This window comes from Cannabis sativa, chromosome 3, assembly GCF_029168945.1.
Source record: "Cannabis sativa cultivar Pink pepper isolate KNU-18-1 chromosome 3, ASM2916894v1, whole genome shotgun sequence".
NCBI classification, from domain to species: Eukaryota; Viridiplantae; Streptophyta; class Magnoliopsida; order Rosales; family Cannabaceae; genus Cannabis; species Cannabis sativa.
In genome coordinates this window covers 30,689,377-30,703,672 of record NC_083603.1, presented here as the reverse complement: position 1 = coordinate 30,703,672, position 14,296 = coordinate 30,689,377, and the positions used below count along the sequence as shown (strand labels likewise).

The 14,296-nt window shown below is 33.1% G+C and overlaps 1 protein-coding gene across 1 annotated transcript; it reads right to left on the bottom strand.

Annotated features, from left to right (window-relative positions):
- Positions 1 to 6,253: 6,253 nt before the first annotated feature.
- On the bottom strand, positions 6,254 to 8,830 carry LOC133036018 (uncharacterized). Its single transcript, XM_061112486.1, has one exon. It carries the CDS (start codon positions 8,828 to 8,830, stop codon positions 6,254 to 6,256), a length of 2,577 nt encoding a protein of 858 aa, XP_060968469.1.
- Positions 8,831 to 14,296: the final 5,466 nt, after the last annotated feature.

Genomic DNA, 14,296 nt, shown 5'->3' with positions numbered 1-14,296 from the left:
ATGGTAGCTTTGACTCTCGCCTAAACGGGACACTGATATCAGTTTATTCAAGACTTTGGAAATTATTTAGGATTGTATGTTTTAGTATTTTCACTTGTCATTCCTACTTGCTATATGCTTAATAATTTCTGAATTGTGTATGAATTTATATTGAACCATGTTATTTTCTGTTATTAAATTGTAGTTTGATTTCGAATCTTCATTGTTGGTCTAACTTGGTTTATTTTTCTAATGAGATAAATCCCTAATGGATTTTCACCATTAGACTAACATAATAGTGTTAGATCTCGAAAGATAAGTATTGTAAATGCAACATCTAGCTGTTCATCAATTGATGACACCTTAGACTAGTATTTACAATACGAAACAAGAAGATTGTATAAATAAGATTACTTTGACTCTCGCTAATCGGAGCATCGTTTGATTCTTATTTAAAACGAAATTATTCTAATTCCTCTTAGCTTATTCATTTCGAATCAGCTTAATAACATATCATTGGATGAATGGACTATAAATCATTTTATGTCATTCTATATTAAATGACGAATATGATTATATTCCCAAAATTCTATCCCGAAATGATATAAATCCTAAATCTTAGAAATCTCTTACTTGTATGGGCAAATCAACATAGAGTTAAATTAGTAGTGGTGGTCCAAGAAAGAATTACTCATCATACAGTTACACTTTCACAAGTGTTTAATAACCATTTTCTATCAATGGATTCAAACTGTATGAGTTGAGTATTCTGTGACCAGAATCCACTTGCACTATTCTAAGAACTCTTTGATGTAACTAAATTGAGTCATCGAAAGACTACAACCATGTTTTATAAATCTATGGCATTTGTATCTTGTTCATAGTGGTTTTGACAAGATCATTCTCTGCAAAGAGTTAATATGCCTATATAAACTGAAAGTAAGTTCATCTCATCCGCAAATGGATGTACATTCAGGGGTGGATATGAGTTTTTGTTGTATTCTTAAAACGATCACTCTAGATTTTACCTTATGCAAAAGAAATTTGAAATGTTTTAAAAATTTCATGAATTTATAGCAATGGTGATAAACCATTAAGGTAAGTGGTTAAAGATCTTGCGAACTGATAGGAATGGAGAAAAAGTTAGTAGATATGCAGTTCAAAGATCATTAATTTGATTTTTGAATTATATCCAAACTTACCCCCCCAGAAATTCGATTTGCATATTGATGATTAGTTACTAGTTGTTGCCTACAACCTTCTATGGTAATATAATTTCAGAATGATGCAATGGTTGTATACTTAATGTAAATCATTACTAGATTCATGGATGACCTAATCAAAATCATAAGAAAAGCTAGAACTGTTAACCATGGTTTGCATGTTTGTTAGCTATTCTAAGTGATTAGGGGTGGACTATCCCATAGTCATTAGATAAGAAAGTGTTTATTTAAACATACTACTTTTCTAAGAAAATGACTAAGTCTGAAAATAAAGTAGCAAATAAAGGAGATAATTTTTTTCTTTATTCCATAAGTGTTCTATCATCTTATTCGTTACAAGATGATCCCACTGCCTCTGTTGTCTTAACACAACCGAAGAGGTCAATACCATTTAGTTTTCTTAGACATAATTCACGGTACCTTATCGTAGTGGGAGAGTTTCAAGGAACTTCACCTTCTTATGACTTGGAAGACACTAGTGATTAAAATCCATTGTGAGTTTAAACAAGTAATACATTGTCAAGATAAGAAACTAAGAAGAAAGCCAAGAGAACTATGGTTTAATCCATTCACATGGAGTAACCTAAAGTTTTCTATTACAAGGACATAAAAGGAAATTTTCCTTAATAAGTCTATTCAATGGACTTAACAAAACGTCATGTTCCTAGTATTATAGGTTTGAGTTTATCTAAACCTATGGCTTGTGGTATACCTAGTAATTACTTACTCTAATGCAAGCAACTTACTTTAGTAAGATGCTGAAGCATTTTCTTTCCAATGGAAATCTATAGAAGCTTCACAACTTCTAGACATAGATTTTATTTATCTAAGGAAAAGTCTCAACTATTCTAGAAAAGATAAAGCCATGAAAGAATTTCTTAAATCAACAGTGAGAGGTCTCAGATATGCTTTAGTATGCCTTAGACCAGACACCTGCTGTTGAGTGGGAGTAATGAGTAGGTATCAGATTAATCCAGGAGAAGAACATTGGAAGACAATCAAGTAAATCTTAAGATTAAGAAGAGGAACTATATGTTAGTCAATAAGGGTGTGTTTAAAACTCTTAGACTACACCACATCAGATTTTAAGACTTTCCTTTGTGCTAGAAAGTCTGCTGATAAAATGGTGATTACTCTTGGGGTGGAGTAGTGATTTTGGAGAAGTGTAAAAACCTATCTGAAATCTCTTAGTCTACCAGAGAGAGACTGAATGTTAAAGTTGCAGGAAAGATACTTATTCAGTCTAAGGAAAGTTCTATACAATTGTGGCACCGTTCCAACCTGTCTTAACTACTAAAGTTATTTCCTGAATAACCAAAAGTAGTTGCCAAAGGTATAGAATCCAGTATCCCAAAAGAGTAGACATATAGAGAGGAATTTCACAATATCAAGGATATTGTGATTAAGGGAAAGTAATGGTGGAGAAAAGGTTGTTGTTAATTCAACCTGTCAGATCCTATTACGAAAAGTTTACTACTAGTACACTTGATTTGTATATCAAGGTGTTGAGATTATTTGAAATGCACATTTTGTTTTATATTAGTGCAAGTGGGAGTTTTTTGGGTTCTGTGCCCTAAATAAAACCCATTTCATATAATTAGATTTACTTATTAATAAATATTAGAAATAACATTTTATGTTGCATGGTTCACATGGTTTATTTCATGATTATATTTATATAATGTATGAGTTCTATTTAAGTCCAGAACATATGAATTTGTTAAAGATTATAGTGTTGTCAGCACAGTGGAATATAATCTAAATTATATGTTCGAAAGTTTATTCTCTGATTTGTCAGAACACTGGATTTAGACTGACATTGTAATGACCGCTCTAGTAATGTGGATTAGTAAAGGCAATTAGCACTAATTTTTATTATTTTATTATTATTTGTGAATTAATTTAATTGTGGACCCCAATATTTAGAAATAAATATTAGAGTTATAATTTTTCAATTCCGGAGATTTTATTAAACTCTAGGGGTATTATTTATCTTATATGTGAAATATGTTATTTTTGTAATTTTTGCTCGGCGACAACGGAAAATGCGATGGATGGCTAGATTGATCACATGGGTAAGTTTAGAACCTTATTTCATAGTGGGAAATATTTTAGAGAAAATAAATTATCGGGATTGAGCGGGGTTATGGAAATTGACCATTTTACCCCTAGCTTTAGAAATACCTAAGTTATACCTTAAAGGGCATTTTTGTCATTTGAAAGAAATAAGAGATAGGTGGCTTTTTGGTTAGTTGACACCTAGCCAAGTTAAATTAAGCAAAGGAAAATGGATTTTTCCTTAAGCTTTTCCCATTTAGAGAAAATAGAAGAAAAATAGAAAATCAACATAAACCTTTCTCTCTTTTCCTCTTTCGGCTGAAGCAAGCAAGGGAGATTTGCTGCTGAGTTTCTGTGTTTCAGCAAGGAATTCAACTAGAAATTAAACCCAAGGTAAGCTCTAGCAACTCCTAGCCTAGCTCTTGAATCTAAAGTTTAGGTTAAATATGTGAAATTGGGTTTTAGGGGCTGTTAGGTTAAGAAATGGTTAGGGTTCAGTTTTTATGCTCAATATTGATTAATTAAAGGTTCTGGTTGTTGATTTTGATACTTGGTGTTAGTTTTATGCAACTTTGAACATAGAGTTCAAAGCTTTGGTCTTTAATGGCAAGTTGAGTATTGTTGGTTTGTTCTGTGAATTGTTGATTGGAAATGGTTGTTTATGCATTGTATAGGTGTACTGGAGAGTTTGATAAAGTTTGGTTGAGATTTGAGGTCATGGGGGAAATTTTTGGGTTCCTAGCACAGAACCGGAATTCCGGTTCTGGGGGACCTGTACCAACCGGTCGACCGGATGGTGACCCAGAACCGGATTTCCGGTTGGGAACCGGTCATCCTGTTGGGGGAATTTCCAGAACCCTAGTTTTGGCCAATTTTGAGATATTTAGGGTATTGCCATGAGGTTTATCGATAGGGAAACTTTTAGTTTCACGTTTGTAAGCCCAAGTTCTTGTCTAACCTATCTTTTTCATATTTAGATTGATTTTATCTTGATTTAAGCTTGAATATAAAAAGAACAAAATCAAAGATTCAACACCAGAATTTTACAAGCTTCATCTGCACTGAGAACACATCTCAGCCGACTAGTGCTTGGGTTCCCCGAACCAGGGTAAATTCATCCACTAATTCTCAAAGGTTCATATTACAATTTCCAATTCTCTCTAAAGGAATCAAATACAACCTTAACAGCAATTAGTAATGAATTACCAACAACAATCAAGAACACTGATTGTTAATGCACAATCCCTTGTGCTGCAACTGAGGTCTTCTTCAACATGTCTTCAACCTGAAATCCCTTCAGATCTGATGATGAAGATGACACTGAACTCCCTTCAGTTTGAACTCAACAATTCCAGATTCAGATCATTCCGCCATTGATGAACATCCTCAAGCTCCAAGATCTGACCTGCCATGAAACATACAGAAGAAACAAGACGAAAAGAAACGAACGTAATCCCCAAATCTCCGATAAAAAAGTTCGTCAACAAAATACCCAGAAATCGTATTTATACCCAGCTAAAACCAAGAAACCCGAAATAGACAGTTGTTACCATCTAAACTATTAAAACCTAAAATATCTTTGCTGACGTGGACTAACACTAACAGTACGAACCCCAGACAAAACACTACAAGACCCAGACGCAACTGGAATGCTACTGGACATAATTTGTCACTATAGAAAATAATAGTTCTAACAATCTCCCCCTTGACAAATTATGGTCAATGACAACAATACCAGTGCGAAACAAAGCAACCATTAAAATATAACAGAGTCTAAACAAACAGAAAAGCAAACACTTTAAACAACCAAACAACAAATGCACCACTACCACTTTACACACAAAGGATAAGTATTTCTCCCCCTTCATTGAGCATAATCCATATTGTCCCCCTAAGAAAATAAGAAGTTTATCAAAGAGCTCCCCCTGAATGGCAACAGAAAATGCAACATAGACTCCTCATTGCAAAGAAATTCCAAAGTATCTATTACAACATTAAAGAAGAAAGACAAACCATCTCACAACATGACCTAAAACATATGGATATTAGATATAAAAAAAATGAGAGATTGACTAAGCAAAACAATCAGATCACCACAATATTACGAATGATGCTACAAATGAGATTTATTTTTATTTCAATCAAAAACATGCCAAATGATATATCTCAAGAATTAACATGTTCAACTTGTAAAGAGGAAACACAATGAGTGGCCTAATCAATTAACACGTGAGCAATGATCATTTGAGCAAATAACAAATTCATTCAACTTCACAATGAGCCATACTTAATAAAAAGATGAGACAACTTCTACCAATCCACATATTCACACACACTTGAGAAAGACAATAAACAAGGAATTTTTTACAGGATTTTGAACCAAGATTTTTCTTTAGTGTGTGCAAGTGACCTCATGTGAGAACATTGGCTCACTCTCTCAAAATTTTTATTAAGCTGCCCATTTTTTTTTTATCTTTAGACACTCCGGCTCTTTCTTTTGCAACCAGCTACGGCTTTCACTCTCCCTCAGAGATGTAGCCGTCCTCTTTTAATCAGAAATACTAATATAGAAGGAGCATACTACTTATTAGTAAATGGACTAAAGAAAGCTCTTCCCATTGCATCTAAAAGAGGTAGCCTTTTTAGCTGGGAAAAATAAAGGTTCAAAAGATCCTGAAAAATTCACCTATTTAGAGCTTCCTCGATAGAACTGGAGAACCTGTAGATGGGACATGAAGTGCCTCATAGAAAAAAAAATGATAGCAATCAAGGCTTAGATGAACAAACAGAGAAAGATAATGATCATATACCACAACGAATTAATCAGAGAGAACACATAAAAAAAACTTCCCAAGTTGCACACATTAATATGAGAATTCAAGGCTTTATTAAACAAAAATCCAAGAGATCATCAAGAATAATATGTGATTATCCAATGTATTTTTACTCAACCAATTCTAAAAAAATGATATCCGTTATCTATATATTTTGAGTCAACGTGCATTGTGAGAAATGTTTGTGGAACTTTCATTATCACACATGAAGACACATAAACAAGCAATGAGGAACACTAGACAACATATCATGTGTGTATCATATTTCTTTTGAAGCAAGGGAGCACGATGTACAACATGATCAAAACCAGCGTACACTAGGACAAAAACATCATCATTTCTTTGTTTAAACCCAAGATTCAACAGTATAAGGTGTAGAAGACCATACCATAGCATTAATAATAGTGAATGAGCTCTTGAAAGACGAGGTGATGATTTAACACTCTTATTTCTTTTGGTTAAAACTTTTGGAATAGCAGTAAAGTCTCCAATATCTGATTTATCCAATGATGCACTATTACATAGGACAACATTGTCCAACAAATAACTACCATCACTAGATCTCTTCCCTGTTAAGACTGAGCACCCATCAAATGAAACTAAACAGTGAGTTTTAGAAAAACTTACAGTGTAATTTGCATCACAAAGTTGACCGATGCTTATCAGATTTGCCTTGAGTCCTTTCACATACAGTACTTCAGTAAGAGGTGCAGCTCTACTCATCACCAAGTCTCCTTTTCCAATAATATGGCCCTTATTTCCATCACCAAAAGTGACAACTCCCTCCTTTGCTTCTTTGTAATTGACTAACAATTTCTTGTTGCCCGTCATGTGTCGAGAGCAACCACTATCCAAGTACCACTGTCCTTCTAGAAATGCAGACAGTGAAACTTGAGCTACCAACCCAACATTCAATTCACGATCAGCCCTCAATCTCCACTCACATTGAGATCCTTCCTTTTGAGTTTTATTGGGTTTTTGAAAACTCATAGGTCGATTGATCATAGCTTTCAAGTAGTTCTGCAGCTTATAGCATCTGGGTCGAATATGGCCCCTCCTGTTACAGAAGTGACACACTGGGATGAATCTCTCCATCTGAGATATATTCTCCGGGGCAATTCTTCTTCCTTCTAACTTCACCTTGGTAGGTCCAGATGGAACATGGAATTTTCCAGTGGGGTCTGAGGACTGAGGTGTCGAGGGAAATGATGATTGCTTGTCATCCTTTTTGTCTAGGTTGATCACTGGTGTAATGGACTCTTCTACCCCCAAGTTATCTCCTTGCTTATACAACATCTTGTATCCGATAGAGGTTCTATCACCATAAGGTTTTTGAAGTTGAAGAGTTTGATTGATGGCAGCCATTCCTGGAGGGATAAACTCTAAAGCCTGTTTAGCTTTTATGAGTTCAGCTGAAAGCTTGTAGATCTCATTGTCCTTCTCATCAAGAAGTTTATTGAGATTCTTAACAGTGTCCTCCAGCTTGACTTTTTCAGACTCTATCTGCTCCTTGGCACTATTCAGACCTCTAATCTGCTTGGTCATATATTCCCATTGAGCAAACATCTCTTCATATGCATTTTGTCTTCCATTACTGTCGACTTCAGACACAGTGGAGACTCCATCATCCTCAGAGTCAACAGACTGATGACTTTGAGCCATGAAAGGCACTACCTGTTTATCCTCATTAGAACTTTTGCTTGCAATAGAGTCTTTTTCTTCGTCACTATCGCTCCAGGTGGCAACAAGGGCTTTCTTCTTTTTAAGAGTGTTAGCACACTCGGCCTGAATGTGTCCGAACCCATCACATTCTCTACACTGAATGCCCATGCTCTTATTGTCACTGGGTTGCTGACCATGCCAGAAGTTCCTAAGAGGATTTCTTTTGGAAGCATTTTTCTTACCTTCAGAACACAGTTTCTTGTACTTCTTTTTCAAGAATTTTGCATAGTTCTTGGTCAGCAAATCTACAGCTTCATCTGAGAAACCAGCAGACAAATCTGATATAGACTTATTTTCTTCTTTGTGAATGAACGCAATATTGTTGTCCCCTTTTTCTTTGTTCACATCCATCTTCTTTTTTTCTTTCTTCCACCTTGTTAATGACATTTCATAATTCTGCAAGGATCCAATCAGTTCATCAAGATCCAGTTCCTCCACGTTTCTCATTTCTTCAATGGAGGTTACTTTAGACATAAATCTCCTAGGTAGAACTCCAAGGACTTTACGAACCAGCTTTGCATTAGAATAAGTCTTTCCCAAAGCATAAGATTCATTTGATATGTCACACAATTTAGCATGGAACTCAGCCACCGTTTCTTCTTCCTCCATTGATAAATCTTCAAACGCTTTTGCCAAAGCACGAAGACGAGATTTCTTTACAGCATCCGTTCCTTCATTTTTAATTCGTAGTTTTTCCCAAGCCTCTTTGGCCATCTCACAGTTTGCAATGACCTTCAATTGATTTGTGGACACTGCATTGAACAAAGCATGCATGGCCTTCGAATTAAAATTGGCCCTCTCCATCTCATCTGGAGTCCACAAGCTCGTAGGTTTTTGTTCGGTGACACCGTTATCCATCATCGTTGGGCATGTCCAACCATCTTCTATGGCCATCCAAACTCTTTCATTCACCGCCTTCAAGAATGCTCGCATTTTGGTTTTCCAGTATGGGTAATTAGCACCTTCCAGCATTGGGGGTCGTGATGTGGACCCTCCTTCTCTGAACATCTCCATTCCTGTACTAACAAGGAAAAACAAAACAAAGATAGAGAGCAGTATACTCCCAGAGTCGTGTCTAGAGAGGGGGTTAGTTCCAACTGGGTGTTGCAGAAAGAAAAAATGCAGAAAAATCAAGAATTGCAGCAACAATAAATTTCAGAATAACGAATCTTGCAAGAACCCTAAGGATCAATATTTCTAACAGAAATAGCTGGCTCTGATACCAAATGTAAGCCCAAGTTCTTGTCTAACCTATCTTTTTCATATTTAGATTGATTTTATCTTGATTTAAGCTTGAATATAAAAAGAACAAAATCAAAGATTCAACACCAGAATTTTGCAAGCTTCATCTGCACTGAGAACACATCTCAGCCGACTAGTGCTTGGGTTCCCGAACTGTGGTAAATTCATCCACTAATTCTCAAAGGTTCATATTACAATTTCCAATTCTCTCTAAAGGAATCAAATACAACCTTAACAGCAATTAGTAATGAATTACCAACAACAATCAAGAACACTGATTGTTAATGCACAATCCCTTGTGCTGCAACTGAGCTCTTCTTCAACATGTCTTCAACCTGAAATCCCTTCAGATCTGATGATGAAGATGACACTGAACTCCCTTCAGTTTGAACTCAGCAATTCCAGATTCTGTTCATTCCGCCATTGATGAACATCCTCAAGCTCCAAGATCTGACCTGCCATGAAACATACAGAAGAAACAAGACGAAAAGAAACGAACGTAATCCCCAAATCTCTGATAAAAAAGTTCGTCAACAAAATACCCAGAAATCGTATTTATACCCAGCTAAAACCAAGAAACCCGAAATAGACAGCTGTTACCATCTGAACTATTAAAACCTAAAATATCTTTGCTGACGTGGACTAACACTAACAGTACGAACCCCAGACAAAACACTACAAGACCAAGACGCAACTGGAATGCTACTGGACATAATTTGTCACTATAGAAAATAATAGTTCTAACAAAGTTTAAGTCCTGGAAAGTGATTTAGCGAGTCACTCATCTGTGTTGCAATTATTGTGATTAGGGCATCCATCTAGCACGTGATTTCCATTCAGGTCGGCCAGCACACTTGAATTCGGAAAACAGGTAAGAACTGTGTATAATGTATGATGTGATTATCTGAATGTGTGTATATGTGTTTATATATGCATGCTTGAATTATGTTAAGCACTACCAACACTTGTATGAATAAGTTATAGAGTGCATTGGTATAGTGATTATTGTGGTTGTGAGTACGATACATTGATACCAACACGGGCACGGGAAAATACTAAGGTGTGTGGTACATCACTCATTATTACTCAGTGTTCGGGGTAAACCGTACCAACACTCGTACAGTGAGGTACGATGTGTATGTGGTATAGTGGTTGTACCCTGGTATTGAACGTTCATACTCATCTGTTAAGCTCTGTAAATAGGTGTATGGGCGCCTATTTACAGGTCGAAAATTATATGGTATGTTATATGTGTTGGGTTTTATGCCCTAAATAAAATTCTTTACAATCTGATGAGTTATCAATATAAGAAATTTGAAGTGATTGATGTTTGCATGAATTCTACATGCTAATGGTTTAATATGTTTAATATGTTTATTACATTCATACACACAAAATCAGTTAAATCCAGATCATATGTTTATTCACAATTACAGTATCGTCAACACAGTGGAATGTGACTGTGATGATATGAATCAAAAGTTTTGGTCCCTGTTTCATCAGTGTTATTGGATTTACACTAATGTGATAATCAGCGATGATGTGTACTTACACTTGGAGTAAGTGTTATGTTCTTTCCAGGGCATTAGTAAAGTATACTAGTTTCGAATGTATGGAGTATACATTGGACTGGACCGATATTGCAACTAAGTTAAGATATTACAAACTTACCGTTATACATATCTTTCCAAGTCAATATCAGTAGTTGATCTTAAGATTAAAAAGAATCTAAATCCTGATATGCTTGGGCTCAACTCAGGAGTGCTATTCATGTTCTTTGATTTATTAGTTAAGCCTACTTTTGGGTCAGGGTGATACGTATATTTTGGGAACATGATAGTATGATTGAGTGGGAGTGCTGAACATAAATATGGAATCTATAGCTTCTACTGGTGTATAGAAGTTAAGTGATGATTCCCTTCGAGCTTAGCAAATAGAAGTAAATGGATGAGCTCTTGTTTAACTGACTAATTATTAGATCACTAAACACCATTTACAGGTAGCTAAGTGCTTTAAGGGGCAAAATACATTGAGGGGTGAGAACGGTAAAGAAATCCCATCTCGATGTAAATCATCTATATAGAGGATCTTTAAATCACAATAAGATTATAACAATGGTTAAATGAGATAGTATATTGGTATCTTGAAACATACAATATGCTCTATATAAGTCTGAGAGTGCAATTCTAAGTTCTAAGAGTGGATTCAACGAAGAATTAATAAGTAGGAATTTACTTGGTAAATTTGGTTCACTTATTGGAAGCTCAGCATATAGATCCATGGTCCCCATTCTAGTTGAGAACATTCTGCTTGTAAGACTCATTAACTGATTCGTGATTGATCAATTATAATTCTAAAGTTAGAGTATGTCTAATTTTATGAATTTTCACTAAGCAGTGGTGAAATTGTAAGGAAAAGAGTTTTCTAGGTTTATTTATTTATTAATAGAATTTATATGTCTAATTAATAATTAAATTAAATGAAAATATTATTTAATAATCTATTTTAGTTATTAAATAATTAGTTTTGGCATTTAAAAGGTTAGAATTGGAAAATTGGCATTTTTGAGAAAATAGAGATAAAATTTGATAAAATTGCAAAATTAAGTAAGGCCCAATAACACCATATGGCCGACCACTTAATTAGTTTTTTCAAATTAATATTTTCATTATTTTAATGCCAAATAAATCCTAACCTAAACCTAGTAGTTGCCTATAAATAGAAAGTGATGGCTCAGTCAAATCATAAGTTTTCAACAAGCCTTTCTGACAGAAATTTCTCTCTTCAGAAAACTGAGCCTTCCTCACTATCTACTTTGGCCGAAATCTCTCTCTCTCTTTTCCCTTCATCTTTTTCGTGACCCTAGTGAAAGAGTAAGTGCCCACACACAGCAAGCAGTAACTCAATCATAGATTGGAAGACTGTGAAGGATCAAAGCTTGAAGAAGAAGGAGATTCGGGCTCAGATCTTGATTATACTCTGCTACAGAAAGGAATCAAGGGTTAGAGATCTGAGTGGAAGGAGACATTTATTCTGCTGCATCAATGTAAGGTTTTCTTAACTTTATATGTATTTATTTTATCGTTTTAGAAAGTTCATATTTAGGATGTTAATAAACATACTTGTGAGTAGATCTAAGATCCTGGTAAAATAATTCCCAACAACTGGCCTCAGAGCCATGGTAATTGATTTACTTGCATGTAATTTGGACTTTAAAACGATTGTTTGTATGTTCTTTGGATGGTATCATGTTGTATTGAGTGCTATTTGATGATTGATTGATGTTTGTGAAATTTTCGTGAGAAATAATTGTTATTTCGGTTCTTGAATTATTTTTATTGGATAGTATGGAAAAAATTAAGCAAGTTAGCCTTTTACAGAACTCAATTTGGATTTTATTTGAATTAGTTATGATTTTTTGAAGATTTGACAAAATCGGAAATTTTGTCTTGATAGTTTCACACGATCGCGTAATGTACAGTTTCAAATTTTTTCTATTTTCTTCAATTTTTCATACTTTTTCATGGAATTAACTTCCAATTTTTTGTATGGTTTAATATATATACTATTACTATTCCTAATTCAATTCTAATTATCATTTTGAATTAATTTAAAATTTTTTTTTAATTTAATTCAAGATATTAGTGTAATTTGAATTTGAATAGAATTAGTATTTATCTTTTTGCTTAAAAATCTATCTTATTTTTAAATTTGATTATATTTTTTTTAAAAAATTTAAGGTCAGATTTTTTTAAGATATTTATAATATCTTTTGAGATATTTATAATATCTTTTAAGATATTTAAAAATATCTTATCTTTTAAGATATTTATAATATTTTTTAAAGATATTTATAATATCTTTTAAGATATTTAAAAATATCTTATCTTTTAAGATATTTCAAAAATATCTTATCTATTAAGATTTTTTAAATTTTTTTAGATATTTTGACCTTATTTAAATTTAAAATAAGATATTTATAATCATGTAATTTTAAATAGATATAAGATATTTTGCTAACTTTTAAATTTTGTTATTTTATTTATTTAAATTAAATTTAAAAATCTGAAAAGATATTTTATTTATCTTTTCTTTTTTTATTTAATTTTTATTTTTAAAATAACATTTAATTTTTAAAAGTAGTTAGCAAATTTTGAAATGATATTTAGGTTGGTTGAAACCTAATTTTTCAAATAGTAGGTTTAATTTTAAATATTTATTTTTAAAATAATTTCGAAATTTTAAATTTATTTTTATTTTATTTTCGAAATTAATTAAATTTTTTTTTATTTTTCGAAATTAATTAAAATATTTTTTTTTAATTATTTATTTTTCGAAATTATTTATTTAAAATTAAATAAATCCTACTTCCAACTATCCAGCTAACCTTGTTGCAGGAGTATGTGTTTTTAGCTTGTGTGTAAGTTTTAAAAACCTATTATTACTTGATTGCAAATAGCCATGGTTACTTTTTGCCAGATCTAATGATCTGATGGCTCCCTTGGTCAAGTTAATAATTTGTAACAGGTAAATTTTACAATCTTCTTTCATCTGTGTATGACCTAGCAACATGATAGGATCCATCCAAAGTGTGCCTGTGTGAGCCTATATGTTTATTTTGTTTTAATATAGATACATATAGGTTGTTGCTAAATAAAATGTCACAACATGATAGATTTTATTAAGGTCCATTTAGTTTTTGGACCTATTCGATTAATAACAGTTATTCATTTTAAGGTTAAATTCCTCTCTTTTGGGCCTTGTGTGAGAGTTGGGTGCCATAGAAGTGGGTACGACATACTGAACCCAACACCCCCTCACATGAACTACCCCAATTGTGAAGGCCCATTTGCCTGATTTGAATAACTGTACTAGGTTAATTATATTAGTTTGACCTAATAAAATTGAATTAGCAACATAATTAACTTTTAAAATATATGGAAATTTTTTTTCATTTTAATATTTTAAAGTTAATTTTAAGAAAAACACTTTTAGTTTAGATATTATTTCTAGACAAACTATTTGTATTTTTCTTGTATTTAATTAAATATAGAATTTTAACTAACTAAGATTCTTTCTGGAGCTTATTTAATTAAATATTCCTATTTAAGTTATAAATTAGTTGTAACAACTGATTTTTTCTTATCTAACTTAAATTTGAATATTTGATTTAAATTTTAAATCAAGTTGAGGAATCTTAGGCATTAGTTATTAAGATTCTTAAGATATTTTTTAAGT